This window comes from Pseudorasbora parva, chromosome 6 (genome assembly GCF_024679245.1).
Source record: "Pseudorasbora parva isolate DD20220531a chromosome 6, ASM2467924v1, whole genome shotgun sequence".
Lineage (NCBI taxonomy): Eukaryota > Metazoa > Chordata > Actinopteri > Cypriniformes > Gobionidae > Pseudorasbora > Pseudorasbora parva.
Window position 1 is genome coordinate 21,004,497 of NC_090177.1, and position 13,319 is coordinate 21,017,815.

At 36.3% G+C, this 13,319-nt stretch overlaps 1 protein-coding gene across 1 annotated transcript; it reads left to right on the forward strand.

Annotated features, from left to right (window-relative positions):
- The first annotated feature begins 1,011 nt into the window (after window positions 1–1,011).
- On the forward strand, window positions 1,012–13,184 carry gdi1 (GDP dissociation inhibitor 1). Its single transcript, XM_067446131.1, has 11 exons — window positions 1,012–1,306; window positions 2,542–2,649; window positions 2,949–3,048; window positions 3,202–3,336; window positions 3,593–3,791; window positions 6,114–6,245; window positions 6,352–6,451; window positions 8,507–8,678; window positions 8,893–9,037; window positions 9,368–9,422; window positions 11,017–13,184. The coding sequence occupies exons 1-11, from the start codon at window positions 1,262–1,264 to the stop codon at window positions 11,167–11,169; spliced, it is 1,344 nt and encodes a 447-aa protein (XP_067302232.1). The 5' UTR covers window positions 1,012–1,261; the 3' UTR covers window positions 11,170–13,184.
- Window positions 13,185–13,319: the final 135 nt, after the last annotated feature.

Sequence of the window (13,319 nt, forward strand, 5' to 3'; positions counted from 1 at the left end):
GTCACGTGAATGGCAATACGCTGATGATCATGTGACTGTTGTGTCTCTACCCCCCCCCCCCCCCCCGATCATGTGATTCTCTTCTGACTTGATCGTTCTCGTCCCTTGAGCAGCAAGTTTACGCTGAACATCTTAGGAATAAACTATATTTTATTTTATTCGTTAGGGCAACGTTTTTGGAAGGGACATAATCAAAATGTTGTACAACTTTTGTTAATTTAAAACTCAGACATAATAACAATATTGTTAAAGTATTACAAACTAAATTTTAGTTTCGAATTCGAAAAATATCTATCTATCTATCTATCTATCTGTCTATCTGTCTATCTGTCTATCTATCTATCTATCTATCTATCTATCTATCTATCTATCTATCTATCTATCTATCTATCTATCTATCTATCTATCTATCTATCTATCCTGTTCCTCAGAAAAATGATCCACTGTACATTTTAAAATACATTATATTGTAAACTATTGACAGCCTATTGGTTATCATATTTATTAGGAATCAAACTTGGTCTGCCCTCGCTACTTTTTCACCTGCAGTGTCTGTAATTTCAGGAACACTTTATTGGGCTTAAATATTGACAGTCAGCCTCTGTCATGTCATAGCACTTTAATCAAGCTTATTTTAATTATTAACACATCGTATATTACTATGGGCATATTGCTATATAGAACAATTCTTTGCGTTTCCTGAGCACTAAAACAGCCCTTATCTTTATCATCAGCACTTTAATTTACGCGTTATTGAGGCATATCATCCTCAGTGTTGTTGGCGGAGGGATATCTGATAATGTGACTGCGCCCTGTGCCATTCAGCTGTTGGATGGGGAAATGAAAATTCGACGATTTAAGACTTCCCGGGATGTGAATTATCGCTAGTATTCTTTGAAGCACCTGTATTTGTGGCTGATTCGTAATTCTGGGTTTGATGACATTCAGAACAACAGTAATCATCTCCATTTTATGAGGTGCACTATATTATTTCGCGAATGTCTCCGCACCGCTGGAGCTCGTGCTGCGGTCAGGGCCATCTTTGGTTGTTCTCGCCGGTCGCGACTCGCACCACAGTCAGTGATCAATTGTGATACGTATCTAATTATTCGAGCGATAACTATTTGCAAAGAGTCCGTTTGTCTGTCTGTAATAGGACAACAGGCTGGTTCTACATAAATATTTTGTTGCATCAACACCGTTTTGCAGATTTTTTGCAGCGGAAATTTGGCTAAAGAAGGGAGATCCACTGTAATACAACATGGATGAGGAATATGATGTTATCGTATTGGGCACCGGACTCACAGTGAGTAACGCATTCAGGTCACTGATGACTCGCTCGCTTTGGAAACGTATGAAGATATTGTCGATTGCTGCTCGGATTCTTATGCGGTTCTCAGAGATGTGACTGCAGGAATAGATGCTTTGCGTTAAACTGAACCCGAGGGCCTATTGCTGACGCATCCTTTGGACCAGAACTGTATATGTGTGTAGTGAGCCAGCATTTCTCGCAATTTCTACCTGTATACGAATGCAATCCTTCCCAAATCCAACTCCCCCCGAATTTTCAAAGCCATTGAGGCTGCATCATTATATTGACATGAAAGCGGTTATTAAAAAGTAATGACTGATTCTCGTCCCAGTGTCTGGTTCTAAGGAGTGGCATCAGGTATCCCGTTTGCTCGTGCGTCGAAATAGGGTCAGTTGTGCGTTTGTTGCAGATAATTCACCAACTAAGCTTTATTGTGCTTAGCTGATGTTAGTTCCATAGGTTGGTTGCCTGTAATTCATCCGTTTTGTAATGGGTTTAATGGGCATTTTTTTTATTATATTTTAAAGGGCCCAATAACAGACACGATAAATTTATTTGGGATAAATACGTGAAAAAAGAGCATTACTAATAATAAAAAAGAACGAAAAGGCAGAAATGGTTTTATAGTACGTTTCTCTATTTTCCTCATGGAGAATAGTGATCTGGGCTTCGGCTTGTGTCTGGCTGGGTGTAGCGATGTCCGATTCGTGAACGAGTTGTTCTTTTGAGTCGAATCTTCTCAATGAATCGATCCGGGTTAGTTACAGAATCATTAGTAGCCCAACAGCAAACATTTGATTCGATTATGATTATAATAGTTTTAGCGCACACATTGTTTTAAAAACTGTTCAGCCTATATGTAAACAAATTATAGTATTGTTTAATGTAAATATCATATTTTGTAATTGTTTTATATGGGTTGAACAAACTGCACTGGAATTCATAATTACAATAATCCAATGTCACGAAATTAGCCACGCTAGGATGTCAGAATGACGTCGATGAAGTCAAACCGCTTCGTTACAGCAAGAACTGTTCAAATGAACCGATTCGCGGAAATGACTCGGACTTTCCATCACTATTTGGGTGGGGTAACTCGCATCCAGTGTTCAACGCGGAAGTCAAGCCTAGATACCCGCTCCCAATCCCATCTCAAAATATGAATAGAAAATGTTTTAAATATGTATCCATCACAGATTATTTCAACTCAATAATGTTTATTTGTGTAGGAATGTATTCTCTCTGGGATCATGTCCGTGAATGGGAAGAAAGTTTTGCATATGGACAGAAATCCATACTACGGTGGTGAAAGTTCCTCTATCACACCCCTGGAGGAGGTGAGGATGCTTTAGTCACCGCATCATTACTCCAATCTCATTTTTTTGTTTGTTGAATAGTACAATTATAATAAAAAGCTATGTATTTTAACATAAATTAATATTCAATGTTAATAGTAATATTTGTATTATTTTAAAATATCTAAAAAATAAGAATGATATGCTTATTTTTAAAAATGTTAATAGAGATCCTCTTCAAAAGTTATCATCATCAGATGTTTAGATATTGCATTTATCCTTGTTTTTGCTGAGTGCTTTTCTATGCAAGCACTCACATTTTACATGTTTTTTTCTCTTAGCTCTATAAGAGATTTGGGATTTCAGATAGCCCCCCAGAGTCAATGGGCCGAGGAAGAGACTGGAATGTGGACCTTATTCCTAAATTCTTAATGGCCAATGGTAAAAATACTAAAGTAACATGATTGTAGTGTGATAATATTGTTCAAAACCTGTTTTGGGATTTGATTTTTGTCCCTTTAATTAATGCAATTCTGTAATTTTTTTGTAACAACATTCTAAATAATGATGCATTTTGTCATTATGTTCCTTAAGGTCAGTTAGTTAAGATGCTTCTATACACTGAAGTGACCAGATATCTTGACTTCAAAGTGGTTGAGGGAAGCTTCGTGTATAAAGGGGGGAAAATCTACAAAGTGCCCTCTACTGAGACAGAGGCACTGGCTTCAAGTAAGTACAGCTTCTTGGTGTAGAAATTGTTTTTTACTCAGATATTGCTTGTAAATTAATAAATGATTACAAAAGAAATGACAAGTAGCACACTGAATTAAAGCTTTTGAAGTAGAACGACTGAAATACTTGATATACTTTTATAACAGTGTGGCATTTTTAAATGATCTATATTAATAAAACAAGAATTATAAAAAAAAAAAATAATTATAAAAATGCAGACATGTATAGTTGACACAAAACATGTGTTGCTTAGACCTAATGGGAATGTTTGAGAAGAGGCGTTTCCGGAAGTTCCTAGTTTTTGTGGCCAACTTTGATGAGAACGACCCCAAGACCTTTGAGGGCGTCGATCCCAAACTCACAACGATGGGAGAAGTTTACAAGAAGTTTGACTTAGGACAGGACGTCGTAGACTTCACGGGACATGCCCTGGCCCTCTACAGGACAGATGAGTAAGTGTTGCCAGTGTTACAAAACCTCAGTGCATATAAGAGTCCTATCATTGCTCTTATTATAAAACATTATTTAAGGCAAGATACTACGGGCATAACCCTTGTTTTACCAGGGTGTCCGCGGGGTTTTAAAAAGTATTAAAAAGTGATAAATCAAAATTGTCAAATTTAAGGCCATTAAAAGTGTTAAATGTGGTCTCAGAGGTATTATTTTTTTCCAAATTAGGTATTATTTTTTCAGACTATCAGGTGTCCTATTCTGATTGAAATTCTATCTGCATTCGCGTTAGTTTGTTTAAATATGTGCTTTAGCATATCTGGGCACATAATCAAAGATCTTTCATCTCCGTCTCTCTCAACGCATGTTTGATGCTGACGTCATATTCAGTGGTCGTTCGGCATCATCTCAGTACACTGCGCGCTCAACAGAAGTGGCTGGCTTACGTTTTATCAAGGCATATCTTCAACGACTATCCTCATAAGAGCAATCTTAAATGATTTATATAAAGTCTAAAATGAACAAAAAGAGTTGTGAGAGAATGAGGCGAGATCCATAGGCAGTAAACAGTGAGATCCGCGTGTCTCTCTGCTCTTAAAGGGACAGCAGCCAATAAAGCTTCCTGTCTGTAAAGTTAAAGAAAAAAGGGAACAGAGAAAATGACTCGCTGCTCTTGACTAAATAACTTTTGTAGCTTTAATAAGGATTAACTATTTCATTTATAGTTTATGCAGTGCAGACTGCCCATAACTTTATTACATTTCTGTATATTTCCTAACTGTTAAGACAGGAAGGGCAGGAGTAGACATGACATTTATTATAGGTTTATGTTAGCATTGTTTTAAGTTTACTGAAATTAAAAACTGTTATATTTTTGAAGCCTAATAATAACTGTAAAAAAAAACAAAAAAAAATAGTAACTATTAAAATCAGTAATACTGGCCTTCATTCATAAAAAGATGAAGTATTTAAAATTTACTGTCTTTATGTTGTTTCTACATTAATTTGATTAACTGTGAAATTATTATTTAAAAAAATATGTTAAAAACGTACAAAAACATTTCTTTTTTTATTGCGATTAATCACAGAAAAAATGTGTGATTAATCTAGTTAAAGTTTTTAATCGATTGACAGCACTATTTTTTTAGTAATTTGTTAAATTCAACAACTTATCACAGTTATAGAAATGTAATATTTGGCTCAGGTTTTGTTGGGAAAAAAACACTAAATAATTTCATTGCTGAATTACCAATTATTAATTGAAATCAAATGTGTATGCAGTAATGCTTCTCCTTAACCAACCTTAGTGAATGTTGAGATCTATTTTACTGTCTGAATGATAACTTATAACAGATTTCCTCCTGGTGTCGATTCTAAATCTATTCTTTTTTGTGTTATGTCAAAATCTGTGTAAATAATAGAAAGGTCGCTGATTAACACTTGCAATTCAGTGTCGTGAAGGTTTTAAAAAATATTCTGAAGGTAGTAAAAAAGGTATTAAAAAGTTGTAAATTTAAGTTAAGGATTGCTGTATATACCTTGTTTACAGATTTAAGTGTTTTACAACACTTCATCTATTTAAATTTTATAAGATTTCTATAACAACAGATCTTTAAAATTCTAAGTTTTTACAGAGGGGTCTTATCATATGTCATTTGCCTAATTTATATAACATTTTATTCCTTAAAAAAATGCGCTGCATCCGAAATCTAATACTTTCTTACTATATAGTATGTGAAAAACAGTATGCCAAAAGAGTAGTGAACAGTAATGAACAGTAGGCGGAAAGTCCCTGGATGACCTACTACTTCCACCGAGATTCTGAAATGCGCATTCGATGGACACTTTACTATCCCACGAGGCCACGGGAGAGGATTTATGAATGGAATTGAAGCAACACAACTGATGCTGGTAGGTCCCATGACAGTAGCAATATGGCAGTTGTCGGATGCCCAAATTTCATTAATTCTACCCATATTCTTAATATATAGAACATGCTTTTTTAACATGCAGTAAATTCAAATGTACAGTAGTACCTACTCAGACGGTACGTGATTAAAAAAAATAAAAAATCAAATTCCCCTCTGTAAAAACATTTAACTCTAATGTCAATCCAAAAAAAATCGAGTACTATAACAAAACAGTTGTCCTAATTTAGTGTGTTTAAGCAACTGGGGAAGTATGGGGTAATAATAATACATTTCTGTTATAGCTATTAATCTGTTGTATCTTGCCTTGATAGCAGTAAATGACAATTACTTATTTTGCATTTTGAGTCCTTTTATGATAAATATTGAATTGTTACTGAATTAAATTCCTCCTAGTTACCTGGAGCAGCCATGTCTGGAGACCATCAATAGGATCAAACTCTACAGTGAATCTCTGGCACGCTATGGGAAAAGCCCCTACCTGTACCCCCTGTACGGACTGGGTGAGCTGCCTCAGGGGTTTGCTAGGTTAGTCGCTCCGCCCACACCATCACACAATAATTCTCAAATAATCACATGTTGAGTGTCACTGTGAAGTCCTTATGTTATTTACATGGGCTTTTTGAACTTATAGGTTAAGTGCAATTTATGGAGGAACCTACATGCTGAACAAACCAGTGGATGAGATCGTGATGGAGGGAGGACATGTGGTGGGCGTGAAATCGGAGGGAGAGGTACATTTTTTTGTTTTAGAAGTGGGATATGACCATAAACTGTTAAAAAAGGGAAAAAAAGATGGACGACATGTCTTCACTTCCTTCCACTGTAGAAAAATAAAGCCAAAATGTCCCAGAAATGGCCGCAGCCATCTTGCGCTGATGACGTCATTTGGAGCCAGAGTCTGTGCAGTAGCGATCGTGAGGTGGAGCCGCGGTATCAAGGTCCCGCCCATATTCCCGCAGACTCAGTCCCAAGCAAAGCTGTCAATCATGGCGTTACACCTCATTTTTTAAAGCATCAAATAACTAACTAAAAATTAACATTTCAACATATATCAACGTTATAAGAAATACCTAAAATGACAAAAAACTTTAATGAAATGGAAAAAAAATTTTTTAAATGCAATTTTAGTTTTTTAGTTTGGCTCATGTCCCATTCATTTACATCAGTGGTCTTCGCTATTTTTTTCATGAGAGCCACACTGATTGGACAAAATCAAAAGTTACATACAGTCATAAATAGCATATCTGCTTATCAATCTGTCATCCCCGAACATACAATATGCAATAAATACATACATATAAATAAATATTTATACAATAAATACAAATGGTAAATAGATATGGGAATGCATAATATATTTTTAATGTAAACTTTCTTTTAGTGCTGTCAATCCATTAAAAAAAGCTAGATTAATCACTTTTTCTTTGAAAAGATTGCAATTAATCGCAATTAAAAACGCGTTTTCAATATATTTTATAATGTAATAATTTCATAGTAAATCGCCAAATTAATGTAGAAAAATATAAAAAGAATAAATATAAAAAAATAAAAATATAAAGACAGTATATTTTAAAAACTTGTCCAATGGCATCTAATGGCACTTTATGAATGAAGGCCATATCACTGATACCAATACGGATACTGATGTCTCTATGAAATAGACGACGAACCCCCCCACAGGTTCAGATCTGCCGCTGCCGAACTTAAAGCAGACAGAAGTCACACACGTCCCATTTCTTCACAACTCTTTTAAGTTCATTTAAGATGTTATTTAACTCATTTAAAATGATTCTTAGAAGGATACTCAACATCTGACATTTTGGCATAATTCAGTTATAGTTTGTTTAAGCGCGAAAGAGAACTGGATTCTGGCGCGCTGTCTGTGCTCATGATGCTGGCACGTAACCCACACCACTAATCTTAGTTGACAGAGCGTTTCATATGCATGTAAAAAGTCATTTTGGCATTTAAATCGCACAATAAATACAATTTGTGTTATAGATAGTATTTCATGAAAACGTGTTGATCTATAAGAGCACATTCAGTGTTAAGAGCTGGAAAGACAGCCAAAACTGGCAACTCCGCAGTGAGTGATGGACGTAAGGGCTGAGCAAGTTTAGATTTATTTTCTAAGCTATATTTCCATCTTTTAAAGCAGCTGTTTTAGGTATTTTTTTAAATATATGTTGTTTTTTGTAATAGAGCAGGCACTTTGAGTTTTTTTAGGGGTTATGTTATAGCCCTGCTTGTTTTTATGAAACATATGTATTGACTGCATGATTATTTCACTGTATTATTTACTGCCATTTGAGCCCTGGGGCCTATTGCACAAAACTAGGATAAGGGATTAAGCCAGGATATCTTGGTGATCCTGGCTCAATTTATCCGCTAATATACAGTTATCTTTTGTTATTGTTATTGTTCTTGGTGTAAGTGTGCCTTTAGGGTAAGTTTACATGACATCGGTGTACAAAATTGTGCATACAGATGACAAGATCACCAAGATATCCCGGCTTAATCCCTTATCCTAGTTTTTTGCAATAGGCTCCTGCAATGAGTAATGCTGGTTTACATGGCGAGGGCTATTTACATGGAGAGTTTATGACCTATACTGCAGCCAGCCACAAGGGGGCGATCAAAATGTTTTGGCTTCACTTTTCAGGACGCGTGCAGCACGCTTGATTATAACAAAAAAACAAGTCAAATAAAATGATTTATTATTACAGTGAAATGCAGGGATTGTCTTCGGAAAAGTTTGAGTTTATGTTTGAATTTGATTTTCCAAGGTTGCCCGATGCAAACAGCTCATCTGTGACCCAAGTTACATCCCGGACCGTGTGCACAAAGTCGGTCAGGTGATCCGGGTCATCTGCGTTCTCAGCCATCCCATTAAAAACACTAATGATGCCAATTCCTGCCAGATCATCATCCCTCAGAACCAAGTTAACCGCAAATCAGGTTAGTGACAACTGGTTGATTCTTGTGGTTTTTGTATAAAAATAGCAGTTTCAGGAATACTTGCAGAGAATGATTTGCAGGATAAGCCAAGATGTATATTTAGGTATGCACTACTGCACTAAGAGCACTAGAGGGTGCTGCTTTCATATCAAAAATAAGATGAGCTGCAAATGCAAAAGTATGTCATGCTTATTTTTTTGTTATTTGCATGTAGATATCTATGTTTGCATGATCTCCTACGCCCATAACGTGGCGGCTCAGGGGAAATACATTGCCATCGTCAGCACCACTGTGGAAACCTCTGATCCTGAAGCTGAAATCGAACCTGCTCTGGAACTCATTGAGCCCATTGACCAGAAGTCAGTTTACTTTGCTTTCTATACTCTGTTTTATAGTTTAAAAAAAAGCTCTAATATTCAGTTAAAAGTGTAACTATTCGACTTACTTGAAATGAATATGATATTGCTTTTATACAACAGTTTTGTAAAAAATAGTAAATATCTTTTAACATCAAGTAACGTGGTTTTGAAAAATAGGACTATTAAGTCACTATTTTACCATTTCACTATTTAAACTCAGCACTACTCACATTAAACGAATTGAACAGAGCTAAATATTGTATAAACACACATATATCATACTATTTAAAGCATAAATGCAATAATATTTTATCATTGTCATTTTTACAGGTTTGTGGCCATCAGTGATATGTATGAACCCACAGATGATGGTACAGACAGCCAGGTCAGCTTCACACTGTTATTTTAACATTCTTTATATACTATTATAGTTTATAATCATTTTAATTGCTTTTATTTTTATATTTTCAGTCTATAATTTTAGTAATTTTATGTGCTTTTGTAATTTAAAAAAAATGTATATTTATATTTTTTTATAAATATAAGTTTTTCATGCAATAGTAATATTTTATTTTATTGCAGTTTTATTGCAGTTTACGAAAACTTTTAATAGTTTTAGATAACAACACTGGCTTTACTTTGTCCTACTTTTGAAGCACTTTGGTAAACATTTGCTATACACTCACCTAAAGGATTATTAGGAACACCATACTAATACTGTGTTTGAGCTCCTTTCGCCTTCAGAACTGCCTTAATTCTACGTGGCATTGATTCAACAAGGTGCTGAAAGCATTCTTTAGAAATGTTGGCCCATATTGATAGGATAGCATGTTTCAGTTGATGGAGATTTGTGGGATGCACATCCAGGGCACGAAGCTCCCGTTCCACCACATCCCAAAGATGCTCTAATGGGTTGAGATCTGGTGAATGTGGGGGCCATTTTAGTACAGTGAACTCAATCATGTTCAAGAAACCGATTTGAAATTATTTGAGCTTTGTGACATTGTGCGTTATCCTGCTGGAAGTAGCCATCAGAGGATGGGTACATGGTGGTCATAAAGGGATGGACATGGTCAGAAACAATGCTCAGGTAGGCCGTGGCATTTAAACAATGCCCAATTGGCACTAAGGGGCCTAAAGTGTGCCAAGAAAATATCCCCTACACCATTACACCACCACCACCAGCCTGCAGTGGTAACAAGTCCTGATGGATCCATGTTCTCATTCTGTTTACGCCAAATTCTGACTCTACCATCTGAATGTCTCAACCGAAATTGAGACTCCTCAGACCAGGCAACATTTTTTCAGTCTTCAACTGTCCAATTTTGGTGAGCTTGTGCAAATTGTAGCCTCTTTTTCCTATTTGTAGTTGAGATGAGTGGTACCCAGTGGGGTCTTCTGCTGTTGTAGCCCATCCGCCTCAAGGTTGTGCGTGTTGTGGCTTCACAAATGCTTTGCTGCATACCTCAATTGTAACGGGTGGTTATTTCAGTCAAAGTTGCTCTTCTATCAGCTTGAATCAGTCGGCACATTCTCCTCTGACCTCTAACATCAACAAGGCATTTTCGCCCACAAGACTGCTACATACTGGATGTTTTTCCCTTTTCACACCATTCTTTGTAAACCCTAAAAATGGTTGTGCGTGAAAATCCCAGTAACTGAGCAGAATGTGAAATACTCAAACTGCCCCATCTGGCACCAACAACCATGCCACGCTCAAAATTGCTTAAATCACCTTTCTTTCCCATTCTGACATTCAATTTGAGGTTCAGGAGATTTTCTTGACCAAGACCACACCTCTAAATGCATTGAAGCAACTGCCATGTGATTGGTTGATTAGATAATTGCATTAATGAGGAATTGAACAGGTGTTCCTAATAATCCTTTAGGTGAGTGTATAAATAACCTTGACCTTTATGGTAATTTCTTGTAAGCTGCTTGGCATCAATGAGAAACCAGTTTTGATTTAATTTCTCCAGATATTTGCGTCACGATCCTACGATGCCACAACTCATTTTGAAACAACTTGCAATGACATCAAGGACATCTACAAGCGCATGACTGGCAGTGACTTCGACTTTGAGAACATGAAGCGTAAACAGAACGACGTCTTTGGGGAGGACGAGCAGTAAGGGGAGGAGAAGTGACGGAGGAGTGGAGAGGCAATGGTCAGATGGAGGGCAGAGATGGGGCGGGCTGAACGGGATTTACTGGGCCGGGTCCAGAGGTCACGCAGAACAGAATCGACAATGCAACAATGTTGTAAATCTCTTTCAACCAGCCTTATCTTTCCCAGAGTGCTCTTTGCTCATTGTCTCCACACCCCTCCGGTGTCTCTGTTCAGATACTTACGGTTCAGCACACAGACACACAAACGCTCTATCGCTCACATTCCACAACTCTGCACTACAAAGTGGGCTCACACCAACATGCTACTTTAGATTCCTACACATGCCGTATGCATCGTTTGCGCAAAATATCCTGTTGAAGTGAAATGCGTCTTTTTGTTCTCTGAATATTGTCTTTGACTGAAGCCCATTGATGTGAACGATTCCTCGAATACTGAAGGAGATTTAAAACAATTTCTCATCAACTTTCATGAAGTATCCCCAACTGTCCTCAGACTGTTAGATAGCATACTGTCGTCACTTTGACATTTAACAGCTTCGTGTGAACAGCAGCCTTCCTGTACTTTAGGAAAGTGTCACTGACAAAAGTATAGTAAGATCATTAAACGCTCACCATTAAACATCACATTTTGACACCTGGATAAAGGATGTAATTTGATATTGATAGTATGTAAAATGCATAAAGTTGTACGAAGTGCTACATCTAGCAATCATAAACTGAACTCACAGTCTCATATCACTACATTTCCTATACCTGATCCTTCTGCTCTACAACTCATTTTAAGTTATTTAATTCTTTTTTAATTATTATTGGTGGATTTTTCTGCACATCTAAATTGAACGAGATGTACAATATGCAGTATAGAAGTGAATTGTAAGCCATTAACTTGTAACTAACATTACGATCTTTGAGCGAAGTTAAAAACATTGTATGGCCTCTAATTTCTATTGACCTTATTCTACATTCCTCATCCGGCTGCATTCATTTTGTTTGTAGTGAACACCGATGTTATCGAATGCAAATGTGTGCGAAAAAGCACAACGAGTCGATCACTTAGTTTGTTACGGGAAATGAGTCTTAAGAATGTGGAAGCAATTTTCACTCCCACAGCTGCAGAAGTAAATGATAATGTGAATTTAATGAGTATCAGATCTTTTGTTATATGATAGTAGCCATATCCCGTTGGTATTCTGGCTTTTGTAAACCAGTCTGACTCCAGTCTACTAATACATGCTTTAACTTTCAATTGTGATGAACACTATGCCTCTCCACATGTACTGTAAAGATTCCCACTGCATCTTTGATTTCTCTTCCATTTGATCAGTGATTGACACACGTAGTCTCTGCATTTGCACTTGGCTGTTTGAAACCACAAGACAAACTTAGTATTGAAATCTGACGGGTCATATTCACCATTACGTATATCTCTAATCCTGAGTTGAATTGCCATGAATAATTATAGTAGACACTAGTCTGGACCTGATGATCATGGTATGCTGTTTGAATTCTCACCGTACATACAGCTTTCAGTGTAGAATTGACAAGCATTTTCATGTTTTCTATATACGCCTTTGCTGAGAAAAAAAGCCTCTTACAGTAGTTTTTTTCCCTCTTTATTTTTAATGGAAAACAAGGAGTGTGACAGTTTTATTACATTCTTGAATTATATTGGGCCAAAGTCACTTACGGCCTTATAGATTCACATAGAAGCATACAGGTCTTGAACTCTCTTCCTTAGTGCACAAATTAGATTGTGAATTAATGATAACTGGAATCAAATAGAATTACGCTGCATTGCTATATTTGTTATCTTTTGCACCTCTCCAGCATATTGTTGCATATGTTTGGATTAACTGTTTTGTACTGTATTTATTTTCATTTTGTCTTTCATTTTCAATGTTGAAACAACTAAACATCTTTAAAAAAACTGACACACAAACTCGACGATTTTAAGTTGTGAATTTCATCTCGTGTTTGAGCAGTCTTGTGCAACAAAAATAAATATTAATAAAATTAATCTTTCTTTGGTTATGTTTGATTATTGGCACATGTGAAGGATTTCCTTTTCGTAACAGGACAAAGTAAAGCATTCGATAATCTTTACTAATGTACAATATTTTAAAATAATTTTACACAATTCTCGTTATATTAT